The sequence below is a fragment of the Neoarius graeffei genome, chromosome 28 (assembly GCF_027579695.1).
Source record: "Neoarius graeffei isolate fNeoGra1 chromosome 28, fNeoGra1.pri, whole genome shotgun sequence".
NCBI classification, from domain to species: Eukaryota; Metazoa; Chordata; class Actinopteri; order Siluriformes; family Ariidae; genus Neoarius; species Neoarius graeffei.
Genome location: NC_083596.1, coordinates 8,977,078 through 9,004,438, shown reverse-complemented (window position 1 = coordinate 9,004,438; position 27,361 = coordinate 8,977,078). Strand labels below are relative to the sequence as shown.

The 27,361-nt window shown below is 41.3% G+C and overlaps 1 protein-coding gene across 2 annotated transcripts in view; it reads right to left on the bottom strand.

Moving 5' to 3' along the window:
• Positions 1 to 3,496: 3,496 nt before the first annotated feature.
• The window catches only part of fsd1l (fibronectin type III and SPRY domain containing 1-like), an 83,427-nt gene continuing 59,562 nt past the window's right edge, over positions 3,497 to 27,361 (bottom strand). The window contains exons 10-14 of one of the 2 annotated variants that reach the window (XM_060912260.1): positions 23,896 to 23,928; positions 13,690 to 13,787; positions 7,748 to 7,999; positions 6,614 to 6,702; positions 3,497 to 3,846 (exon numbers count right to left, since the gene is read on the bottom strand). In XM_060912260.1, coding sequence (XP_060768243.1) covers positions 3,724 to 3,846; positions 6,614 to 6,702; positions 7,748 to 7,999; positions 13,690 to 13,787; positions 23,896 to 23,928 — 595 coding nt within the window. In that variant the 3' untranslated portion in view covers positions 3,497 to 3,723. The remainder of the gene's footprint in view (positions 3,847 to 6,613; positions 6,703 to 7,747; positions 8,000 to 13,689; positions 13,788 to 23,895; positions 23,929 to 27,361) is intronic. The other variant, XM_060912261.1, reaches the window with a different exon arrangement.

Here is a 27,361-nt window from a genome sequence, read left to right as displayed (position 1 = left end):
CCCTTCTCATCAGAAGACGCTCCTGTCGAGGTGTTAACTTCCGTGGACGACCTGGACGTCTCTGTGAGATGGTTGCAGTTCCATCTTTCTTAAATTTTTGTACCACTTTTGCTACAGTATTCTGACTGATAAGTAAAGCTTTGCTGATCTTCTTGTAGCCTTCACCTTTGTGGTGTAAAGAAATTATTTTCTTTGGGGAATTCTGAAGAGACAAGTTGAGCATCACTCTCCATCCAGCATCCAGTCACTGAAAGAGATCATTGTTGAAGAATGGAAAAAGATTCATGTTGCAAAATGTCGCCAACTTGTTCATTCCATGCCTAGAAGACTTGGTGCTATCATTAAAAATCATGGAGGCCATACAAAGTACTAGATGTAGTAGTTTTTGTTGTAGGGCATACTCATTTTTGCACCACCCTAATTTGAGTAAAACTGAAAAAATGTGTAGTCTAAGTTATATTATTAACCTTACTTTCACGTTATTAGTTAAACAGATGTTATATTAAACTTTGTCTTGTCAACATTTTGGAAATTGTATTCATTGAGATATTGTTTAAAATGTTACTTTTCAAAGGGGGTGTACTCATTTACACTGTATATCTAATAACTCTTCATGTAATAAAAACTTCTGTGCCCATGCCAGGTCTCGTTTTCACAACCTGCTTCATGATGGTGTTGGCTGAGGAGGCCTTGGGTGCAATCAGCACTCCAGTTCATTCCAAAGGTGTTCAGTGGGGTTGAGGTGCAGGCCACTTGAGCGCTTCCACTCCAACCTTGGCAAGCCATGTCTTCATGGAGTCAGCTTTGTGCATAGATGAATCATCATGCTGGAAGATCTCTGGGCCTCTTAGTTTCAGTGAAGGGAAACTGTAATGCTATATCTTGTACAATTATGCATTTCTACATTTGTGGCAACAGTTTGGGGAAGATCCACATATGGATATCAAGGTCAGGTGTCCACAAACTTCTGAACATATAATGTACGTCAGGATTTCTGTTAAACTGCTCTGCCGTATGTCAGTGTCCATTTTTAAAAGTTCGATACAGATAAAATTAAAGCAGGTAATTCGCAGAAAACCCAATCATATAGTAATATTATTTAAGTGATTTAAAAAAAAAAATCAGATCATTAAACTATAAAATAATTAAACTGTATAGTGCTGTGGCTTTCTGTGAACTGTCCCTGATGTGTACGGATACAAAAACTTCTTATGAAAGTGTCCTATAGATTAAAGCAACTAATTTTGCATGACTACAAGCCAATTTTAGAAAATCAATAATTTACTGAATGGACAGAAATGACAGTTGTTGATGTGCACAAACAGTAAATAAGATCAAATTAGTATCAGAAAGAAAAAAACCCCCATGAAATCAAAGAAAGAAAACAGAAATTTAACACAGCAGCACTAATGAAATCTATCTGACGCCTACGTCTAAAAGATGTGCTTTTGGTGAACAGGATTTAATCAGACGTTTGTACAAACAGAAGAATAACAGGAACCTAAATACAGTGAGGCAAAAAAGTATTCAGTCGGTCACCAATTGTGCAAGTTCTCCCACTTAAAAAGATGAGAGAGGCCTGTAATTTTCATCATAGGTACACTTCAACTATGAGAGACAAAATGAGAAAAAAAATCCAGAAAATCACATTGTCTGATTTTTAAAGAATTTATTTGCAAATTATGGTGGAAAATAAGTATTTGGTCAATAACAAAAGTTCATCTCAATACTTTGTTATATACCCTTTGTTGGCAATGACAGAGGTCAAACGTTTTCTGTAAGTCTTCACAAGGTTTTCACACACTGTTGCTGGTATTTTGGCCCATTCCTCCATGCAGATCTCCTCTAGAGCGGTGATGTTTTGGGGCTGTCGCTGGGCAACACGGACTTTCAACTCCCTCCAAAGATTTTCTATGGGGTTGAGATCTGGAGACTGGCTAGGCTACTCCAGGACCTTGAAATGCTTCTTACGAAGCCACTCCTTCGTTGCCCGGGCGGTGTGTTTGGGATCATTGTCATGCTGAAAGACCCAGCCACGTTTCATCTTCAATGCCCTTGCTGATGGAAGGAGGTTTTCACTCAAAATCTCACGATACATGGCCCCATTCATTCTTTCCTTTACACGGATCAGTCGTCCTGGTCCCTTTGTAGAAAAACAGCCCCAAAGCATGATGTTACCACCCCCATGCTTCACAGTAGGTATGGTGTTCTTTGGATGCAACTCAGCATTCTTTCTCCTCCAAACACGACAAGTTGAGTTTTTACCAAAAAGTTCTATTTTGGTTTCATCTGACCATATGACATTCTCCCAATCCTCTTCTGGATCATCCAAATGCTCTCTAGCAAACTTCAGACGGGCCTGGACATGTACTGGCTTAAGCAGGGGGACACGTCTGGCACTGTAGGATTTGAGTCCCTGGTGGCGTAGTGTGTTACTGATGGTAGCCTTTGTTACTTTGGTCCCAGCTCTCTGCAGGTCATTCACTAGGTCCCCCCGTGTGGTTCTGGGATTTTTGCTCACCGTTCTTGTGATCATTTTGACCCCATGGGGTGAGATCTTGCGTGGAGCCCCAGATCGAGGGAGATTATCAGTGGTCTTGTATGTCTTCCATTTTCTAATAATTGCTCCCACAGTTGATTTCTTCACACCAAGCTGCTTACCTATTGCAGATTCAGTCTTCCCAGCCTGGTGCAGGTCTACAATTTTGTTTCTGGTGTCCTTTGACAGCTCTTTGGTCTTGGCCATAGTGGAGTTTGGAGTGTGACTGTTTGAGGTTGTGGACAGGTGTCTTTTATACTGATAACGAGTTCAAACAGGTGCCATTAATACAGGTAACGAGTGGAGGACAGAGGAGCCTCTCAAAGAAGTTGTTACAGGTCTGTGAGAGCCAGAAATCTTGCTTGTTTGTAGGTGACCAAATACTTATTTTACCAAGGAATTTACCAATTAATTCATTAAAAATCCTACAATGTGATTTCCTGGATTCTTTCCCCCCATTCTGTCTCTCATAGTTGAAGTGTACCTATGATGAAAATTACAGGCCTCTCTCATCTTTTTAAGTGGGAGAACTTGCACAATTGGTGGCTGACTAAATACTTTTTTGCCCCACTGTATATATATATATATATATATATATATATATATAGAAAGCAGCATTAAATGGTTTACATTGTGCAAACGTTGTTCCACAGTCATGATCAACCCCTAAGCAAACTGTAGTAAAAAACTACAGGCTTCATATTTCAAACGATAAAAGGATTTTGACAGTTCAAGGAAAAATACCTTTGCTCAGACACGAGGTAATCGTCACCCACACTCACAGGCCGTACTCACGCATGATATACAGTACATACAGACACTAAACTAAAAAATGTTCAAATTCAAACTAAAATTAGTAAGGGGAAAAAAGTGCACTCGGCTAATCCCTGATAAAGCTGCTAGAACTTCTGATCGAACAAGATACGGAAAGACAAAGAAAGACAAAGAGCACTCTCATTATCATGGAGAAATCTACCCTTGTCAATGACAAATTTAATTTCCCATGATGCTTCACAGTATTCCAGTGCTGGATGATGTATTCCCCAGGAAGCAGGAAATGGGTTTAATCCAAGGTCATGGGTTGTTCATCCAGGTTGCTCTTTGCTGCTGATTAGGGAGGGGTTACAGAGGAAGCTAGTCCTAAATCAGCTTGATTCAGTGAATTCATAGTTTTTGAGCTTAGACTAATGTGCCATGCTGTTGAGACTGCTGTTTGATCCCGCCAGCCCGTTTTCAGCCTTCTGGAAGCTTCTAACCGCACTAGGAACCTGTAACCCAGTCGACAGGCTCAGGCCACCACACCACACCTGCAAAACACAGAAAGATGCAAGTCTGATTCAAAGCCGATAACAGAGTCGTAAGCTCTGTGCCTGTCAGCCACAGGAAGGAAGGTGTAGTGTCGGTCAGTCTCATTGAAGGGAGTGTGGCCTCTCTGCCACCAGTGTTGTAGTCGAGTCACTAAACCTCGAGTCCGAGTCCAGTCTCCAGTCCAGTGTTCAAGTCCGAGTCAAGTCCAAGTCTCATCTCATCTCATTATCTCTAGCCGCTTTATCCTTCTACAGGGTCGCAGGCAAGCTGGAGCCTATCCCAGCTGACTACGGGCGAAAGGCGGGGTACACCCTGGACAAGTCGCCAGGTCATCACAGGGCTGACACATAGACACAGACAACCATTCACACTCACATTCACACCTACGGTCAATTTAGAGTCACCAGTTAACCTAACCTGCATGTCTTTGGACTGTGGGGGAAACCGGAGCACCCAGAGGAAACCCACGCGGACACAGGGAGAACATGCAAACTCCACACAGAAAGGCCCTCGCCGGCCCCAGGGCTCGAACCCAGGACCTTCTTGCTGTGAGGCGACAGCGCTAACCACTACACCACCGTGCCGCCCCCAAGTCCAAGTCATTTAAAAAAAAATTCGAGCCGCGTTCACTATTGATCCGAGTCGAGTCCGAGAACAAGACTCCAACTGCACCACGTGACGGTGTCTGTTTCAGCGCCATTAACATTAGTTTGTTCCTGAACATGGCGTATGAACAGGTGAATGTGCTTCTCTTTGTCAGGGAGTGTGAAGTATTCTGTCAGAGATGGTTGGGAGACGGATGCACGTGCAGAAGGTGTGTTTATTAATACAAGTGAAGACGGTAAACAATCCAGAACGGCAGGCAAAATCACAAAACAGTGAAACAGGCAATAGGTCGAGCGAGGCACAAACAGGCTATCGTAGACTCGGCAGAATCAAAGACGAGAAACAGGAAATCAGCGATCAGGAAACCAAACAAGGAAATAAGGCTCGGTAATGTGTCAGCAATGCAACTCAATACTTCGCAAAGTAAGAGTGTTTTCACAGTCTTTATATCGGCACGCTGATTGCACCTTAATCCTGTGTAGGTGCGAGTCATTTACAGTAGGAACAGGGGCATGTTTACCACTGTGTTGCATCACCTCTACTTTAAACAACACTCTGTAAATGTTTGGGAACTGAGGAGACCAACTACTCTAGTTTTGAAAGAGAAATGTTGTCCCATTCTTGCCTGATATACAATTTCAGTTGCTCAACAGTTCGGGGTCTCCTTTGTCATATTTTGCGCTTCATAATGCACCAAAATGTTTTAAATGGGAGACAGGTCTGAACTGCAGGCAGGCCAGTTTAGCACCCGGACTCTTTTGCTACAGAGCCATGCAGTTTTAATATGTGCAGAAAGCGGTTTGGCATTGTCTTGCTGAAAGAAGGAAGGCCTTCCCTGAAAAAGATTTTGTCTGAATGGCAGCATATTGCTCTGAAACGTGTATATATAATTCAGCATTAATGATGCCTTCCCAGATGCACAAGCTACCCATGTCATGTGCACTAATGCCCCCTCATACCATCACAGATGCTGCTTTTGAACTGTGCGCTGATAACAAGCTGGATAGTCCCTCGCCTCTTTAGCCTGGAGGACGTGGTGTCCATGATTTCTAAAAAGAATTTGTACTTTTGATTCGTCAGACCTCGGGACAGTTTTCCACTTCGCCTCAGTGCATCATAAAAGAGCTCGGGCCCAGAGAAGGTGGCGGTGTTTCTGGATATTGTTTATATCTGGTTTTAACTTGCATTTGTGGATGCAGTAATGAACTGTTTTCACAGACGATGGTTTTTTGAAGTGTTCCTGAGCCCATACAGTGGTTTCCACTACAGACACGTGTCTGCTTTTAATGCAGTGTTGCCTGAGAACCTGAAGATCACAGGCATCCAGTGTCAGTTTTCAGCCTTGTCTCTTGCATACGGAGATTTCTCCAGATTCTCTGAATCTTTTAATGATATTATGGACCATAGATGATGTGATCCACAAATTCTTTGCAATTTTACAGTGAGGAATGTTATTCTTAAACTGTTGCACTGTTTGCCCACGCAGTCTTTCACAGAGCAGTGAACCCCTCCCCATCTTTACTTCTGAGAGACTCCGCCTCTCTGGGATACTCTTTTTATACCCAGTCATGTTACTGACCTGTTACCAATTAACCAAATTATTATTTTTTTTTAAGCATTACACAACTTTTGCAGTCTTTTGTTGCCCTGTCCCAACTTTTTTGAAATGTGTTGCTGACATCAAATTCAAAATGAGCTTATATTTAAAAAAAACCAAATTTTTCAGTTTCAACATTTGATATGTTGTCTTTGTACTAGTTTCAGCGAAATACAGGGTTTCCATGATTTCACATTCTGTTTTTATTTACAATTTACACAGTGTCCCAACTTTTTTGGAATTGGGGTTGTAGCACATGAAGTACATAACCTTCCTTTTGGAACAGGACATAGAATGGCGTGTGAACAAGTGCGGCAGATTTAATTTTACACAGCTACATATAGCCCAAGCTCATGCTTTCTGTAGTGGAGTGTACTGACACACATCTCCAGTTTCAGCAGCTAAACACAATTAGTCGTGGTTACATTACAGCAACGTGAGTTACACTGTAATTACAAAGTGACATTATAAACAGTTATCACTGGGTGAAACGGCATTACGATGACAAGGATAGGTGTTTGCAGATCATGTGACGTAACCATTCAGCAAATACTTCGACTCACCATAAAGGCCGGTACAACAGGTTGAGTGAATTTTGTCTTGAATGAATGAAGCAGCTGTTTGCTATCCGCATTGTAAAATGACAACTGACCTGAAATTCAAAGGACACAAAGGAGGTTTCAGATAAAGTGAAAAATATAATCTGTGGTCATTCCACAAAGCAAGCACGCTTGAAAAGGGCTTGTTAGTGTTCTTTTATTTGCACATTATTTCTAGAGAGTCAATGGAACTGCCTGATATCCGATCTACAGGTCTCCAGTAGCCCTAGAAACAATACGTGAGGCAAGACATACAGTACTGTGCAAAAGGCACCCTATATTTTTTTTCCATACAGGCTTTGTTATAGATTTTATGACATCTACATTATCAAGTCAGTACAAAAACATTTTAGAGTTCCAAACGTTTGTTTTCTGGCACAAAATTAAACGTTACAAGGGAAAAAAAAAAAAGTTTGTACACTACCGTTCAAAAGTTTGGGGTCACCCAGACAATTTTGTGTTTTCCATGAAAAGTCACACGTTTATTTACCACCATAAGTTGTAAAATGAATAGAAAATATAGTCAAGACATTTTTCTGGCCATTTTGAGCATTTAATCGACCCCACAAATGTGATGCTCCAGAAACTCAATCTGCTCAAAGGAAGGTCAGTTTTATAGCTTCTCTAAAGAGCTAAAATGTTTTCAGCTGTGCTAACATGATTGTACAAGGGTTTTCTAATCATCCATTAGCCTTCTGAGGCAATGAGCAAACACATTGTACCGTTAGAACACTGGAGTGAGAGTTGCTGGAAATGGGCCTATATACAACTATGGAGATATTGCACCAAAAACCAGACATTTGCAGCTAGAATAGTCATTTACCACATTAGCAATGTATAGAGTGGATTTCTGATTAGTTTAAAGTGATCTTCATTGAAAAGAACAGTGCTTTTCTTTCAAAAATAAGGACATTTCAAAGTGACCCCAAACTTTTGAACGGTGGTGTATCTGAGCAGCATATTACACAACAGACCACTTTTCAGATTAAAAAAAGAAAACACAATGAAGGCTACTGAGTTCTGGTGACATGAACTTGATTTTATATGAAATATGACGCACTACTGGTGTCTGAACATACAGTATTTATTTGTTTATACCTCCGTCTAGGTCGCAGTAAACACCTATCCTCTCTGGTACTGCCACATCCAGAGTCTTCGCCTTGTTGTTGTGTTTGGCAGCGAAGGAGTTCTGGAGCCAGTTATTGACATGGATACACCAGGTAGTGTTGGTTTTCCCCAACTGATCAAATTTGCCCAGGTTCTTATAGGCTACACCGATGCTATAGGACTTGCAGTCTTTGAGGGCCTTCACCTCCCAGTAGTGCTGACCGGAGTCAATACTGGTGTCACCTGAGCACAGAAAAAGACGCACAATACACAATCATTTTTATCATTCACTGTAATACATTATTATACACACAGGACACGTTTTCAATGGAATAAAAACGCGTTCTATTCCCTTCTAGCAGGTTTCATTCATTTGGGTTGATAGCATGTAATATTGTAAGCGTATCGCTTATCCTACGTGCATTACGTCACTCTACTCAATGCGTTGAATATGGTTTACGATATTGCATGGTTATCAAGACAATATGACGTCACATGTCAGAAACGTAAAACTTCTGTGCTAGCGAGCGACTGGGACAATTTGTAAACAAACATGGCCGCCAGGTTTGCTTCGTTAAATATGGAAGATTTTGAAAGAATTTTGAAAGAGAAAGACGCGTTGAACACCCGAAAGGAATGTGTATGTAGTATAATAATAATAATAATAATAATAATGGCTTTTTTTCGTGGTATATCAAATATATTCCATTCAGCTAGCATAGTCATTGCCTCGTTCAATATCATGCTAACTGAATGCAATATATTTGATATACCATGAAAAATAGCCAGACAATATTATTTAAATATAAATGGTGTGTTTATTTTCTTTCCACAACAACAATATGATATGCAGTTTGAGATGTGAGATGATGGAAGGATGAGACAATTTAAGTATCCAGCTTTTCAATATGATACAATTTAATGACCGTTAAAATATAGTACTAAAAATAAGGAGGCGTGCATTTGGAATCAGTTGAGTTATAGTGTACATACATCACGTGGATGTTATTTACGAGCAGAAAGTTAATAAGATGATTTAATTTTAATAATTTTGAAGTATAATAACCTATCTATTTTTCTTTCTTCTTCTTTTGGCTGCTCCCAATTATGGGTCACCACAGCGAATCTTTCGTCTCCATTGCTCCCTGTCTTCCACATCCTTCTCTACCACACCTGCCACTTTCATGTCCTCTCTCACCACATCCATGTATCTCCTCTTTGGCCTTCCTCGTTTTTGTGCGCCTGGCAGCTCCATCCTCAACATTCTCCTTCCCACATGCTCTGCATCTCTTCTCAGGATGTGCCCATACCATCTCAGTCTCATCTCTCTTAGCTTAATTCCCAAGCTCTCCACATGTGCTGTCCCTCTGATGTGCTCGTTCCTTATCCTGTCCAACCTCCCATCGCAAACCTTAACATCCTCAACTCCGCCACCTCCAACTTTGCCTCCTGTCTCTTCGTTAAGCGTACGGTCTCCAATCCATACATCACAGCTGGTCTCACTACTGGCTTATACATCTTACCTTTCACTTTTGCTGGGACTTTCCGATCACAAATGACTCCCGAAATCCTTCTCCACCCTGCCTGCGCTCTCTTTCTCACCTCACTATCGCAGCCCCCATTTTCCTGCACAGTTGACCCCAGGTACTTGAATTCACCAACTTTCTTTACGTCTGCTCCTTGCATCTTCACTACACTCTCATCCCCATTCTCACTGATGCACATGTATTCTGTTTTGCTCCTGCTCACCTTCATTCCTTTTCGTTCCAATGCATACCTCCATCTCTCCAAACCCAACTCAACCTCCTTTCTACTTTCACCACATATCACAATATCATCCGCAAACATCATGTTCCATGGTGACTGACTATCTATCTATCTATCTATCTATCTATCTATCTATCTATCTATCTATCTATCTATCTATCTATCTATCTATCTATCTATAAGAATGCCACAGACATCAATTTATAGTTACAATTAAAATTTTGAAACGTCTACAAAACAAGTTCATTCCCACTTTCACTTCATTACAACAGCGATAAACAGTCATTCCCTCACCATCCTGTTTTTTTCTCTCTTTTGAAGTTACGAAGATAAAAAAACAAATAAACACAATTTGTTACTCAGAATCCGCAAAGGACAAAGCCTTCTACCCTGAAGATTTTCCACTTCCAGCTTTAACTCTGATTGTTGCATCGTGCTGACACTGGAGACTCCTTCCAAAAATAAAAAGTTCTTACAGAAAACTACATACACTTTTAAAACATTTATGTGACGTGTCCATCATACCATACCGTTCTTCCTTCAATCTCAAGACCTATGGAAGTCGTGCTTTTTGTATTGCTGCACCTGAACTGTGGAACGACTTACCAGAAGACATCAAGGACTGGACTAACATCGACTGCTTTAAACAAAAACTTAAGACGCATTTGTTTAATCAGGCCTTTGGATTGTAACTGTCTCCAGCGCTATTGAACTCAGGGAAGTGGAGCTTTATAAGTCTATCATCGTCATTATTATTATCATCATTATACCAGTCCCCATGTCAGCTGTTACTATAGCAACGATAATGTATTACAAACAGTGCTTGAACAAACAGTCAAGCCGGAAAGTCTGCACACCCCTTTCACCTTCTCCACGTTTTATTACGTTACAGACTTATTCTACAATAGATTGAGTTTATTTTTTGCCTCAAACATCTACACACAATCGGCAATAATTACGAAGTGAAAACAGGTTTTTAGAAAATATGCAATTTTATTTTACTGACAAAAATAGGTTATTTAGGGGTTAGATATCTGTACACACCCTTAGCCTAATACTTAGTTGATGCACCTTTGGCAGCAATTACAGCTTCAAGGTGTCTTGGGAAAGAAGCTATGAGCTTGGCACACTTGTTTCTGGACATTTTTGCCCATTCCTCTTGGCATATCCTTGCAAGCTCCGTCAGATTGGATGGATTGGACACAGCCATTTTCAGCTCCTTCCACGGATGTTCAATTGGATTCAGGTCTGGGCTCTGGCTGGGCCACTCAAGGACATTCACAGACTTTCTCCGAAGCCACTCCTTTGTTTTCTTGGCTGTATGCTTCGGGCCGTTGTCATGTTGGAAGGTAAACCTTTGCCCCAGTCTGAAGTCCAGAGCGCTCTGGAGCAGGTTTTCTTCAAGGATCTTGGTGTACTTAGCTGCATTCATCTTTCCCTCTATCAGAACTAGCCGCCCCATTCTCACTGCTGAAAAACATCTCCACATCACAGTGCTGCCACCACCATGCTTCACTGTAGGGATGGCATTAGCCAGGTGATGAGCGGTGCCTAGTGTCCTCCAGACGTGACGCTTGGGATTCAGGCCAAAAAGTTCAATTTTGGTTTCATCAGACCAGAGAATCTTGCTTCTCATGGTTTGAGAGTCCTGCAGGTGCCTTTTGGCAAACTCCAAGCGGGCTGTCATGTGCCTTTTACGAAGGAGTGGCTTCTGTCTGGCCACTCTACCATAAAGGCCTGATTTGTGGAGTGCTGCCTGGATGGTTGATCTTCTGAAAGTTTCTCCCATCCCCACAAGGATACGCTAGAGCTCAGTCAGAGTGATCCTCAGGTTCCTGCTCACCTCCCTGGCCAAGACCCATCTTCCCCGATCACTCAGTTTGGCTCGGCGACCAGGTCTAGGAAGATTCTTGGTGGTTCCAAACTTCTTCCATTTACAAATGATGGCGGCCACTGTGCTCTTTGGGACCTGGAAAGCTGCAGCAATTTTTTGGTACCCTTCTCCAGATCTGTGCCTTGACACAATCCTGTTTCTAAGGCCTGCAGATAATTCCTTTGACCCCATGGCTTGGAGTTTGCTCTGACATGCACTGTCAACTGTGGGACCTTCTATAGGCAGGTGTTGGCAATCCCCAATCAATTGAATTTACCACAGGTGGACTCCAATTAAGTTGTAGAAACATCTCAAGCAGTATCAGTGGAAACAAAATGCACCTCAGCTCACTTTTGGGTGTCATATCAAAGGGTGTGCACTAGAGGTCTGCGCGGGTCGGATTTTTCAGTCCCGCTTCCGCCCGCGCCCGCATTGTGCAGTCCCACTCCTGCCCGCGCCCGCAAAGAATTATGATTTTCAGTCCCGCTCCCGCCCGCCATATTTTGTCCCGCTCCCGCCCGCAAATCCCGCATGATGCAGACATTCGCATTATTTCTCAGGAAAGTTCTTGTCTTGACACAGTGTGATGGTGGCCCGCCCCCTACTTTGACTGGATTTGAGCATAAATATCTACAGCTCACGTTTGTTATTATTTACCTTGTTTCTGAATTCAGCATGTAGTGTCTCTAATAGTAATAATAATAATAATAATAATAATTAGTGCTGTCAAGCGATTAAAATATTTAATCGCGAATCGCACATTTTTATCACATGAGAAACCATTGTAATTCTCTGATCAGCATAAAAAAGTGAATGGGCTTGCTTTGTACCAATGGTGTTTTTTTTTTTATTGCAAAGCAGAGCTAGTAAGAGAAGTGAATTGATTTACTGCTTTAGTTAGTCTACAACTTTAATCAGAGAGACAGGTTACACAGTGACGGTAGGCTTGACTCAATGCTATCCCAGAAATCCTTCCTGTAATATGCAAATTTGGCCGCCTTTGATTGGACAGCCAAATTTGCATATTACAGGAAGGATTTCTGGGATAGGCGGCACGGTGGTGTAGTGGTTAGCGCTGTCGCCTCACAGCAAGAAGGTCCTGGATTCGAGCCCCGGGGCTGGCGAGGGCCTTTCTGTGTGGAGTTTGCATGTTCTCCCCGTGTCCGCGTGGGTTTCCTCCGGGTGCTCCGGTTTCCCCCACAGTCCAAAGACATGCAGGTTAGGTTAACTGGTGACTCTAAATTGACCGTAGGTGTGAATGTGAGTGTGAATGGTTGTCTGTGTCTATGTGTCAGCCCTGTGATGACCTGGCGACTTGTCCAGGGTGTACCCCGCCTTTCGCCCGTAGTCAGCTGGGATAGGCTCCAGCTTGCCTGCGACCCTGTAGAAGGATAAAGCGGCTAGAGATAATGAGATGAGATGAGATTTCTGGGATAGCATTGAGTCAAGCCTACTGTCACTGTGTAACCTGTCTCTCTGATTAAAGTTGTAGACTAACGCAAACAGTAAATCACTTCACTCATGGTTCTCTTGCTAGCTGGGTGTGAACTGCGAGTCATTAGAGTGATCAAAGGATTTCCCGTTAGGGTCATCAATGGCAAATTTAAGATGCCATTCCTCACTCAATCTGGCAATCTGACTCTCTCTGCAAATTTAGGCATCTTAAAATGTTTTTATTATTGCCAAATAAAATATCCAGCACAAATTATATATGATAGACATAAATTAATAATTTATAAATTTTATTTCAAAACACATTTTTAGTTAGTGGGACTGCAGCTTATCACTGGTCCTGCCCGCGCCGCATATGTGCACTCCCGCTCCCGCCCGCGCGCGCATATGTGCACTTCTGGTCCCGCCCGCGCCCGCAATGAGCTTTCAAAATTTGTCCCGTGCCGCACTGCTTTGCGGCGGGTCCCGTGAGTCCTGCAGGACTCCCGCGGGAGTGCAGGGCTCTAGTGTGCACACTTGTGTACACATATCTTACATTTTGATTTTTAATAAATTATCACAAATGTCTAAAAACCTGCTTTCACTTTGTCATTATGGGCTATTTTGTGTAGAATTTTGTGACAAAAAATGAACTCAATCTATTGTAGAATAAGCACGTAACGTAACGTAATAAAACGTGGAGACGGTCAAGGGGTGTGCAGACTTTCCGGCTTGAACATAAATCTGTGATTTGCCTTGTAGCCGGCACTACTGTTGTAGGAAATTAAATATCTTCTGACCAATCAGATGCTTATCACCACTGATAACTGATATTAAAATGTATTAGTAATAGGTTCCATACCCAGTACTGTGTAGGACTCTCCAGTAAACCGATCTCTGCCTCCCCTCGGAGCCGGTGAGCGAGCAGTTGACCCTCTTTTCGGAGATGGAGTTCCACTTCTGTAACCATCAACATAGCAAAAATACAGTCAATCCATACAGGCAGTTTACACACATCTGGCTAGGATTTATGGGAACACCAGGACTAACGCACATGCTGATTCAATCGCAAAGGCACACTCAAATAGCCATGGCGGAGAAGAAGGACACAGAAGCAGCAATGAAAAGAAATGGAAATAGCATATTCAGAAAAGACCACTCGTGTTGTTAGTAAGAGCACTTCGATGGAAGAAGAGACATATGTGCAGGCACATGGAGCTTCAGAGAAGGACAGTGAGGGCTGCTTAGAAAAAAAAAAAACAGGCTAAAATGAAGCAACCAACATGGATGTTACAAACAACAAAAGCAAAACCCTATTCAAAGGATGACCCGAGTTTAAAGGAATAGTCCAACATTTGTAACCGAATCTCTATCCAGCATGAGTGTGTAATTACCACAGAGAATATATTAGACACTGTGGATTACCCTGTCCTGACAAATGACCGGAAACTCTGTTATGGAACTCACTTACAATAAAAGCTTGAGGGCAGATGTTAAATTTAGTTGACAAATATTTAAAATACGCAACTATGGAATGAAAATTATGCAACAACTACAGTGGTGCTTGAAAGTTTGTGAACCCTTTAGAATTTTCTATATTTCTGCATAAATATGACCTAAAACATCATCAGATTTTCACACAAGTCCTAAAAGTAGATAAAGAGAACCCAGTTAAACAAATGAGACAAAAATATTATACTTGGTCATTTATTTATTGAGGAAAATTATCCAATATTACAGATCTGTGAGTGGCAAAAGTATGTGAACCTCTAGGATTAGCAGTTCATTTGAAGGTGAAATTAGAGTCAGGTGTTTTCAATCAATGGGATGACAATCAGGTGTGAGTGGGCACCCTGTTTTATTTAAAGAACAGGGATCTATCAAAGTCTGATCTTCACAACTGAAGTGTATCATGACACGAAAAAAGGAGATTTCTGAGGACCTCAGAAAAAAAAAAAGTGTTGTTGATGCTCATCAGGCTGGAAAAGGTTACAAAACCATCTCTAGAGTTTGGACTCCACCAATCCACAGTCAGACAGACTGTGTACAAATGGAGGAAATTCAAGACCATGGTTACCCTCCCCAGGAGTGGTCGACCAACAAAGATCACTCCAAGAGCAAGGCGTATAATAGTTGGCGAGGTCACAAAGGACCCCAGGGTAACTTCTAAGCAGCTGAAGGCCTCTCTCACATTGGCTAATGTTAATGTTCATGAGTCCACCATCAGGAGAACACTGAACAACAGTGGTGTGCATGGCAGGGTTGCAAGGAGAAAGCCACTGCTCTCCAAAAAGAACATTGCTGCTCATCTGCAGTTTGCTAAAGATCACGTGGACAAGCCAGAAGGCTATTGGAAAAATGTTTTGTGGACGGATGAGACCAAAATAGAACTTTTTGGTTTAAATGAGAAGCGTTACGTTTGGAGAAAGGAAAATACTGCATTCCAGCATAAGAACCTTATCCCATCTGTGAAACATGGTGGTGGTAGTATCATGGTTTGGGCCTGTTTTGCTGCAACTGGGCCAGGACAGCTTGCCATCATAGATGGAACAATGAATTTTGAATTATACCAGCGAATTCTAAAGGAAAATATCAGGACATCTGTCCATGAACTGAATCTCAAGAGAAGGCGGGTCATGCAGCAAGACAACGACCCTAAGCACACAAGTTGGTCTATCAAGGAATGGTTAAAGAAGAATAAAGTTAATGTTTTGGAATGGCCAAGTCAAAGTTCTGACCTTAATCCAATGGAAATGTTGTGGAAGGACCTGACGTGAGCAGTTCATGTGAGGAAACCCACCAACATCCCAGAGTTGAAGCTGTTCTGTATGGAGGAACGGGCTAAAATTCCTCCAAGCCGGTGTGCAGGACTGATCAACAGTTACTGGAAACATTTAGTTGCAGTTATTGCTGCACAAGGGGGTCACACCAGATACTGAAAGCAAAGGTTCACATACTTTTGCCACTCACAGATATGTAATATTGGATCATTTTCCTCAATAAATAAATGACCAAATATAAAATTTTTGTCTCATTTGTTTACTGGGTTCTCTTTATCTACTTTTAGGACTTGTGTGAATATCTGATGATGTTTTAGGCCATATTTATGCAGAAAAATAGAAAATTCTAAAGGGTTCACAGACTTTCAAGCACCACTGTATTGAGGTTTTTCACCCACGTGACCAAGTTATGTGATGCATCGTTAGGCTGCCATTTTGGACGTCACGGCTCGAATCAGTTTGAATGCGAGGAAGGCGACAAACGAAAAACATAAAAGAAAAAGGAGCGAGATGCAGAAAACACCTTCACTATCCAGCGACGTAGGGCATTTACAGGGCGAGCAGAGGGAGAGGTATTTGCAAAAATTGAGGTTAGCAGGCTTAGAGAACGACATTTACCTGCTTCCACCAGGATTGTTCACTGACGTACGGAAGTACACGAAGCCCTCGTCTTTACCTGACTTCGGCCCACATGATCTGTATACCTATGTCGTTAAAAACCCATTGCCATACACAGGTATTGATCTGAAAGCGTATAAGAGTTTGGATGCCTACAAATATTTTGTGTCAGGCTGGGTAACATGCCTACATCAGCGGGTCGTCCCTGGAGCCGGTGGTCGCCATCTTATTACAGCTAAGGTTTGTTCACATTTTCATTTACTTTCGGTCCTCAGGATAAACAAAATGTTATTAAATGTCATTGAAATAACTTCTTAGTCTGTTGAGACATGGCCCGTTATAAATTTGCTGTTACCGGGCAATGACCAAGAACTGTATTATTAAGGTCGGTGTCTGTGTTGTAGCAGTGTACTAGCAGCTAGCTGTTAGCACTAGCTAATGTCAACAACATAGTAGCTAGTATGTTACTGTAGCAATGTTTACGTTCAGTCATTTGGATGACTGTTAAAACCTTTCAGTCTCATGTTTTTCCTTTACTGTATTTACTAGTTTACTGTAATTACGGTATGATCTGGCAGCTATTTACACTGGATCCAGTGTAAATAGCTGCCGGAGCGCGCTCCGGCTTGCTCCCCCTCAAATTAAGCAGCGCGCTCCGAGAGCAAGCCAGAGCGCGCTCCGGAACCTCGGCCGGAGCACTCCGGGAGCAAGCCGGAGCGCGCTGCTTAATTTGAGGGGGAGCAAGCCGGAGCGCGCTCCGGCAGCTATTTACACTGGATCCGGTGTAAATAGCTGCCAGATCATAATTACAGTAAACTAGTAAATACAGTAAAGGAAAAACTTGAGACTGAAAGGTTTTAACAGTCATCCAAATGACTGAACGTAAACATTGCTACAGTAACGTACTAGCTACTATGTTGTTGACATTAGCTAGCTTGACCTTCAAAATGGCGGACACCGGGGCGTCACGTGACCCTGTGACGTCAAGTGAAATACCTCAATAGCACGAGAATACACTGAGTGCAGAATTATTAGGCAAGTGAGTATTTTGACCACAACATCCTTTTAATGCATGTTGTCCCACTCCAAGCTGTTTAGGCTTGAAAGCCTACTACCAATTAAGTATATCAGGTGCTGTGCATCTGTGTAATGAGAGGGGGTGTGGTCTAATGACATCAACACCCTATATCAGGTGTGCATAATTATTAGGCAACCTCTTTTCCTCTGGCAAAATGGGTCAGAAGAGAGATCTGATAGACTTTGAAAAGTATAAAATTGTGAGATGTCTTGCAGACGGATGCAGCACTCTTGAAATTGCGAAGATGTTGAAACGTGATCACCGAACAATCAAGCGTTTCATTGCAAATAGTCAACAGGGTCGAAAGAAGCGTGTGGGGGAAAAAAAAGGCGCAAAATAACTGCACATGATCTGCGGAAAATCAAGCGTGAAGCTAACAAGCAGCCATTAGCATCCAGTTCTGCCATATTCCAGAGTTGCAACATTCCTGGAGTGTCAAAGAGTACAAGGTGTGCAATACTGAGGGACATGGCCAAGGTAAGGAAGGCTGAAAAACGACCACCACTGAGTAAGGCACACAAGATAAAACGTCAAGACTGGGCCAAGAAATATCTTAAGACTGATTTTTCTAAGGTGCTGTGGTCTGATGAGATGAGAGTGACTCTTGATGGACCAGATGGATGGGCCTGTGGCTGAATCAGTAATGGGCACAGAGCTCCACTCCGACTCGGACGCCAGCAAGGTGGAGGTGGAGTACTGCTATGGGCTGGTATCATCAAAGACGAGCTTGTTGGACCTTTTCGAGTTGAGGATGGACTCAAACTCAACTCCCAGACCTACTGCCAGTTCCTGGAAGAAACCTTCAAGCAGTGGTATAGGAAAAAGTCAGCATCTTTCAAGAAGAACATGATTTTCATGCAGGATAACGCTCCATCTCATGCGTCCAAATACTCCACTGCGTGGCTAGCCAGTAAAGGTCTGAAAGGTGAAAAAAATAATGACATGGCCCCCTTGTTCACCTGACCTAAACCCCATAGAGAACCTGTGGTCCATTATAAAACGTGAGGTCTACAAAGAGGGAAAACAGTACACCTCTCTGAACAGCGTCTGGGAGGCCGTGGTTGCTGCTGCACACAATGTTGGTCGTGAACAGATAAAGAAATTGACAGAATCTATGGATGGAAGGCTTTTGAGTGTCCTCATGAAGAAGGGTGGCTATATTGGTCACTGATTTGTTTTTGTTTTGTGTTTGAATGTCAGATATGTTTATTTGCAAATCTGGAGTTGTCATATCAGTGTACCTGGTGAAAATAAATAAGTGAAATGGCTACATATTTGGTTTTTATTAAGTTGCCTAATAATTCTGCACAGTGAAAGTTACCTGAACACATACATATTCTCCTAAAATGGCCAAAACTAAAAACACCCCACTCTAACTTCCATACATATTCAGCTTTGATATTTATGAGTCTTTTTGTTTGATTGAGAACATAGTTGTTGTTCAATAATAAAACTAATCCTCAAAAATACAACTTGCCTAATAATTCTGCACTCTGTGTACGTGAAAGAAACGTTCCGAAAGCTGTTCTTACTGCGATGTAACGGTACACTCAAACGGTAAAAAGTAGATTCGACATTTTATCGACATGTTCCCAAAACATTGTAGCCATCAGATCCACACAACTATCCTGGTAACGTATATACACACATAAATGCATTCCTCTCACAGAGTAGTAGATGAATTATAAAGATTCAGAGATGCTTTTATAAATACCAACAAGTTTTGAATCAATGTTTCTCAACACAGTTTAACAACTGCCCTTGGACTTCTATTATAAGAGAATTTTGCGTGAAAATTTTTTTTTTGTCCTTTCTTTTCTCAGCACAAGGAAATGTATTGAAATCCTTATCTGTAGTAATAACACATATGATACAGTTGTAATGGATAGAGAAAAGGTTAAAAAGACCCGAGTACTCCTTTAATAACGTATGATCAACACCATATCAATTTTTTTTTTGCAATATTCATTAGTGACTCATGGTGACGTCGTGAAATCTACTGGATGTACCGTAGGTGTTGTGACGGTTTGACATGCGTACGAATCTCTTTTTGAGCAAACAGGATCGTATTACTCTGTGTGCAACATAATATTTTATATCAGGACGTGGTTAAGCGATTTGGGAATCCTGCAGGGAATTCTGGGTCTGTGTTGATGTGGAGTGACAGATGCTAGAGCATAATGGGTGTGTCCATTGTCTCGGTCACACCACTCAAAAGACAAAAGAGAGCTCTATGATCGACATGCAGGAAACACTGTGAGAGACATAAGGAGGTATCACGTCAGTTACTATCTTATAATGTATTGGACTTATTTATACACAACACTGGTGAATTCTCAATTCTGATTGGTCAGAAGGAGTTCTTTAATGTTTTACCCAAGCAGCTTTGATACGAGTGCCAGCTGCGAGGCAAATCACAGGTTTAGATCAATGCACTTATCTTTTCTTTGATAACAGCTAATCACAGGGCTGTTATTTTTAACAAAGAATGTCGAATTATCGATATGGTGACGTTTTTTGTAAGGAGATGTTTATTGAACATTTAAGGAAGGCGTCTACTATTACACTTCGTACAAGTATTTCACATTTTAAAACGGAACTAAGGTGTTTTGTGTGTGGACATTTCACAACATGAAGTGTAACTAAAAATGGACAAAACATACAATGTGTCATTACTTAGGCCCCCGTCACACTTATTCGGAATTAGCTGGAATCAAGCAGAACCAGCCGGAATGAAAAATTTTTCAAAATTCGTGCCACATTCGGGCGGGAATTTCAAACCGACCAACATTCTTATAGCTTTGTAAGAATGCTGTCCGAATACTTAGAATGCGCTTCGAACCCGCCTCGAATGATTCTTGCACATTCTGGATGTACTAGCTTTCGAATGCAGTTCAAATGTAGTTGGAACACAGTAGGAATACCTAGAATGCTGTAAGAATATTAAGAATGCACTTCGAATGCCGTACGAGTGCGGTTCGATTGCTGCCCGAATACCACCCGAAAGTCTGGTCGGAAGGTGCCTCGAATGCTGTACAAATTCACCTCAAATGCAGCCAGAATGCTCCCGGAATAGCCGTGGGAAATACGCCACTTGTACTTTTCATACGAACTACATCTGGGACATTGAGTGACTTTTTCGATATGTCACTCCCTCGTGAGGAAATTAATGAACTGTTTTGATAAATTTGGGTACTTTTTGTTTGTGAATGTGTCGATATAATAAAAAGAAAATAAAACGTTGGCTTGAAGATGTGAAGTTTATCTTCTCGTGTTGAAAAACTCGCATTTTTCATACGAAATACATGACGGGCCTAAGTGACATATTTAAATAATCTTGGCTGGCGTTGAGTGGTATATGAGATATATTCCATTCAGCTAGCATGATGCTGAATGGATCGAAGACGAGTAGCTGAATGGAATATATCTGATATACCATGAAAAAAAGCCAGCCATTATTATTATTATTATTATTATACATACACATTCCTTTCGGATGTTCAACACGTCTTTCTCTTTCAAAATTCTCTCAAAATCTTCTGTATTTTTGATACGACGCAAACCTGGCGGCCATGTTTGTTGACAAATTGTCCCAGTCGCTCACTCGCTAGTGTGGAAGTTTTACGTCGCCGATGTACCGTATGACATCATGTTGTCTTGACAACCATGCAACATCGTAAACCATATTCAACGCTCGTTCTCCACTGCGTAGAGTGACGTAATACACATAGGATAAGCGATACGCTAACAATATTGCATGCTATCAAACCAAATGAATTAAACCTGCTAAAAGGGAATAGAACACATGTTTTTGTTCCATCGAAAAAGTGTCCTGTCTGTATAATAAGTCCCGATATTTCACTCCAATGATGTCACTCCCAGTGTTTTCCCACTGACTAGATGTCAAAATGGTGAACTGGTTCAAAATTAAAATTATTTTGATTAACTTGCATGTTTTTTTTAATGGATGTGTCCGTATAATATAAGGAACATTACACAGTGAAGCGAAGATATGAAGTTTATCTTCTTGTGTTGAAAATATTTTACATTCACCATTACAAGATAAACTTCATATCTTCACACCACCATGTAATATCCTCTATACACACACACACACACACACACACACACACACACACACACACACACACACACACACACACACACACACACACACCTAATGCCCTGTTACAGGGTGATGGTTAGTGATGACATGTTATGAATCCTGTTTTCCCTAACGGAATGGCTGATGGGGAAAAAGACGAATGAAGTCTTGATTTTTAATAGTGTGGTTACTCACCAAAGTTATAAAGATGTGAGCATGAAAAAGATTAACACGATGAATTTACTGCTTTGGATGCAAAGGATCAGAAACACTGACTAATATATACATATTGTGGTTATTATCTTGCCATCATTTCTTTTAAGAGAGAATAAAGTGTGAAGGAAATCCCTAGAACCAGAAGAGAGCGTCAGTAAGTAAGCCAGTTATAGATGGAGGCATACGAGAGAAGTGATCATGAGTAAAGGATTTGATAATAATAATAATAATAATAATAATAATAATAATACAGTGGATATAAAACATGTACACACCCCGTTAAAATAATAGGTTTTTCTGATGTAAAAAAATGAAACCACGATAAATAATTTCAAAATTTTTCCCACCTTTAATGTGACCTTTAATCTGTACACTTCAATTGGAAAACAAACAAATCTGTTAGGGGGAAAACAAAAAATAAAAAAAACATGCAATAAGCTGGTTGCGCAAGTGTGCACACCCTTAAACTCATACTTTGTTGAAGCACCTTTTGATTTAATTACAGCATTCAGTCTTTTTGGGTTCACACCTGCCATCAAATAAAATGACTCTGATTAACTCCAAATAAAGTTCAGACATTTACTCAGTTGCCTCCTCCTGCAAAAGCCAGGGTTCACAGAGAGCTTACAAAGCGTCAAAGGGATCTCCTTGTTGAAAGGTATCAGTCAGGAGAAGGGTGCAAAAACATTTCCACGGCATTAGATATACCATGGAGCACAGTGAAGACAGTCATCAAGAAGTGGAGAAAATATTGGACAACAGTGACATTACCGAGAACTGGACATCCCTCCAAAACTGATGAAAAAATGAGATGAAAACTGGTCAGGGAGGCTGCCAAGAGGCCTACAGCAACACTGAAGGAGCTGCAGGAATTCCTGACAAGTACCGGTTGTGTACTATATGTGACAACAATCTCCTGTATTCTCTACACGTCTGGACTATGCGGTAGGGTCAAAGAAAAACATCCAGGCCTGGCTAAATTTTGCAAAAAAACAAAACCAAAACAAAACCATCAACTCTCCCAGAAGCATGTGGGAAAATGTGTTATGGTCTGATGAAACCAAGGTTGAACTTTTTGGCCACGATTCCAAAAGGTATGTTTGGCGCAAAAACAACACTGCGCATCACCAAAAGAACGCCATACCCACGGTGAAGCATGGTGGTGGCAGCATCGTGTTTTGGGGTTGTTTTTCTTCAGCTGGAACAGGGGCTTTCGTCAAGGTGGAGGGAATTATGAACAGTTCTAAATACCAGTCAATTTTGGCCCAAAACCTTCAGGTGTCTGCTAGAAAGATGAAAATGAAGAGGAATTCCATCCTTCAGCACGACAACGACCCCAAAAAAGTTTTGGAACGGCCCAGCCAGAGCCCAGACCTAAATCCAATTGAAAATCTGTGGGGTGACCTGAAGAGGGCTGTGCACAAGAGATGCCCTCGCAATCTGACAGATTTGGAGCGCTTTTGCAAGGAAGAGTGGGCAAATATTGCCAAGTCTAGATGTGGCAGGCCGATAGACTCCGACCCAAAAAGACTGAATGCTGTAATTAAATCAAAAGGTGCTTCAACAAAGTATTAGTTTAAGGGTGTGCACACTTATGCAACCAGCTTATTGTACGTTTTTTAATTTTTATGTTTCCCTCCGAACAGATGTGTTTGTTTTTCAGTTGAACTGTACAGGTTATAGGTCACATTAAAGGTGGGAAAAGTTTTGAAATTATTTATCGTGGTTTCATTTTTTTTCTATCAGAAAAACCTATTATTTTAACGGGGTGTGTACACTTTATATATCCGCTGTAGTAGTAGTAATAATAATAATAATAATAATAATAATAATAATAATAAATTTAAGGATGTTCTCCATCTAGAAATGACTGTCAGATTCAACACACATACACACGTTATCAGTTATCGTTCTATGTATAAACAGCAAACTAACACACGACACACTTCTCACCCCAGCAACTCTGTGATTCAATGATTCAGAATAGCAAAGTTAGCCAGATAACCTTCCAAAATAATCAGTGCTGTAAAACCAGTTGTCCAATTAATTCTCCATGCATTTAAATGTAAACGTTTAAAAGGTTAAAGTTTATCCGGCTAACCCCGTAATCTTTTTTCCAAACCACTCCTCCCACGAAGATTATAAAGAGTGTCTGTTTCAGCCAACACCAAATCCCAAGAACACCATGCTGGAAGAAAAATCTAGGGAGGCTAACAGCTGCAGTAAAGCTCTAAAGGGCCAAATCTCACAAGGCCAGAAACACACGATCACCTTGTCATGTTCTTCAGATTAGTGAGGTGTGCACTGTTGGTGAAAAAAAGGAAAGTGTGAATCAAAGAAAAATGCCTGGCAGACTGCGCTGTTAAAGCAGAAATGGGGGGAGAACAGGGCAAACATTAAAACTTAAGCAAGACACACAAATGGTACAAATGGAAAGGAAACCCACATTCTTAATAAATAATGAGTTTTTTTTTAATTTATGATCCCGTTTTCACATCATAATGAGAACCAGCACAGGCGTTTACAATCCTTCAACTCAAGATTGTAATTATTATCTAATTCAGCATGCATTAAAAGTCATAGGCAACGGTTTTCAATTTATGCACATTTGAAACTTTATATGTTAAAAAACCCTCTGTAATTTTCTTCTGGTCCCAAGAAGTATTGTTAGTAAGTAATAATTAAAATAAGTTAGTGCGGATCGCAGCGAATTTCTGTTTGGCGATTTTCGTGACCACTCGGCGTGTGACGTCATTCAAGACAAACAAATCGCTTGAGTTGAGTCCACTTCCGTTTACTTACATTGCCGTTCGGCTTGAGTGCAGATGTGCGTTCAGGAATTCCCAAAGAAAAACCATGCCTTATTGGTGTGCAGTGAACTGTAACAACGAGACCAGTTCAGGAAGAAGTTTTTACCTTTTTCCGGAAGAGGAGAAGAGGCGGAGCGAGAGGGTTGTGTGTGTGAAGCCAGACAGTTGGGTTTTTTTTCCGGAAGAGGAGACGAGGCGGAGAGAGTGGATTGTGCGCATGAAACAAAATCAAGCGGTCAAAGAAGAAACGGAGCAGCAACGCTCAAGCAAAAAGGAGAAGATTGGAGGTAAACATTTTTACTTTTGCTTGCAGTTGACAAGTCAAGAATCCTGAGGGATCCTGTACAATCATTGTGGAAATGAGACAAAGGGATATTTCCTCGCTTAGAGTCGGCTATAAATAGTATAATGCCGTGGATGGCAGGCTAATGTGGCCTACCGGTGCACTGTCAAGTAATCGTTCCCTATATCCACTAGGGAGGGCGGTTTAATTATTCTTCAAAAGGGCTCTTATTTAGTATTACGACGAAAGTAAGAATTTATCATAACTACCAGGATAAATCGTTTGGGCGCGAGTCTTGTTGAGGTCCGGGGTCACCGCGATCAGAGTCGGCCGAGTCTCTGTCCGATTCCAAGGCCGCACGGTCAAACCAGTGAGCCACATTCACCGATTGCTTCGCAACGGCCATAGGTTCATACATATACGGTTTCACCTCTCGATATTTAATTTGGAGAGTTCCTGCTTCAAAATCGCTATCAGACATTTTACACAACCTCTCACGACCAAAGTTCGTACACGTGTGCTCGGTTCGCAAGTAAACACAGAGTTGCTCCCAGTCTGTTTGGCTTGAATGACGTCACGACGACGGGCCCCTGGCGGTGAAAGTGCGCACAAGTGAGATGTAAACAAACCTTCGGAAATTGGGCAAAACAGTATATTTTAACCATTTTATTCAATTTTAGGGTGCAAATTAGACACTAGGAAGATTGAATTTGGGTCGTTCTTCTAGACAATAAAGTTGATATTCTACGTTTCACCTCCGACCATTGCCTATGACCTTTAAACCTGACTACGACTACAGAAAATACTCATTTCTGATTGGCTGGTAGGTGTCAGGTCAACTCTAATGCTACTGACCAGTGTTGTAGTTGAGTCACGAAACCTCGAGTCCGACTCCAGTCTTGAGTCCCCAGTGTTCAAGTCCAAGTCATGAAAGAAAATTTTGAGTCGAGTCCGACACAAATGACACAACTGTCACACACGCACACTCTCTAAAACACATTGATAGCTTTGAGTCGTGTGAAGATGTACATCCCATACCATAACCTACAATAAATTCACAAAAAACAATCTCTTCTATCAGGAATATTTAGGAAAAGGATGGTGGCACTAATGTTAAAGCTAGACGGCATTTCAATTTCATAAAATTGGTGAAATTTAGTTCCCTCTGAAATTTGCTCATTGTGATATACGTTTATTTCTGTAATATCTCACAAAATATCAGGCCATTCTGTGGCTGGGATTTTGGGAAGTTATTTAATTTGAGGGGATTAAAGCAAATAATGTGCATGAAATCGCTCACTTCGTGCAGTCAAGCAGACAGAGGAAGTCTGTGTGTGTGTGTGTGTGTGTGTGTGTGTGTGTGTGTGTGCGCATGCGTAGGTTTACCTTTGAGCGTGCACTGACAGTTTCATCATTCTGTCGCTAAACAAACAGCTGATCACACCGAGGTGCTCGCTGACCGCCGATATTTATTAGTTTGGTCCTGCGTTTCCTTTCCTTCGCATAGAACATAACGTCTTTTCTTCTCTTTTTCCGTTAGTCGGTCTTTCACGTTTCATTCGCACACTCATGTCCTCCATTTTTCTCTCCTGTTTCAAATTCGTATCCCACAATGCCTTGCGTGAACGGGGAAAGCCCACCACATCATGCATGACGTAGTATCTTGAATTGGGTCACGGTGAAGCAAGAAAAAATAGCAGAGAATTTAGGGCCAGGTGGCTATAAATTCATTGTTCTATTAAAAAATAAAATAAAATAGGAAGTCTGTGATTCGAATTCAGTAGCTTTCGGTCCACTAAACAAAAATAATTGGGTGTCGGGGAAAATTTTTTTTATGACCTACACTTGAAAAATCTGAAAGGTGGTCTAGCTTTAAGCATCCATGTCAAAAACATAACACTTTCACAAACATAACACTTTAATGTGCTTTATTGTAACAAATCCAAGTTCGAGTCCAAGTCCGAGTCATCAGTGCTCAAGTCCAAGTCAAATCACGAGTCCTTAAAATTAGGGCATGAGTCGGACTCGAGTCCGAGTCCTGGACTCGAGTACTACAAGCCTGCTACTGACAAACAAATTACATTGATTTATGTTGAAAGAAATCAATCCGATAAGAACGGAGCAAGAAAACAGCCTTTTAGATGTAACCATAACAACAACTGTATGTATTAGGGGACTAAAAAGTTAGCAAAATAAAATGCTAATACATTTACTGTTAGTGTGTCATTTAGTGGTAAAAAGCATATCATATATTTTTTTTTTCCGTTTCCGGTTGAGAGTACGTCATGCGCGTTCTGGCTGCTGCTTCTCACCAGAGCTTTTTTTATTTTATTTTATTTTTCTATTTTCTTTTTTTAATTAATTAATTTATTTTTTCTGTGTGTTTGTGTAGTTTGATGTTTGTTTGAGTGTTTTTGTCCGCCGGTGGTGGTGTAGCTCCAGACCCAGTTTTGGGCGTCGGTTCCCTCCAGGCCTTGGTTCGCTGTGGGTGATGCCTGTGCTCCCAGCTGTGGACTGCAGTGAGCCTGTTGCTCATTTTACATCGTGGTTGTCCAGCGCTCTGTGCTTTAGTGCTTGGCGTGATGTTCCGAGCGATGTTGCTCGGTGGCGTCGCAGCGGCTGTGCAGGTGGTTTGGGACACACC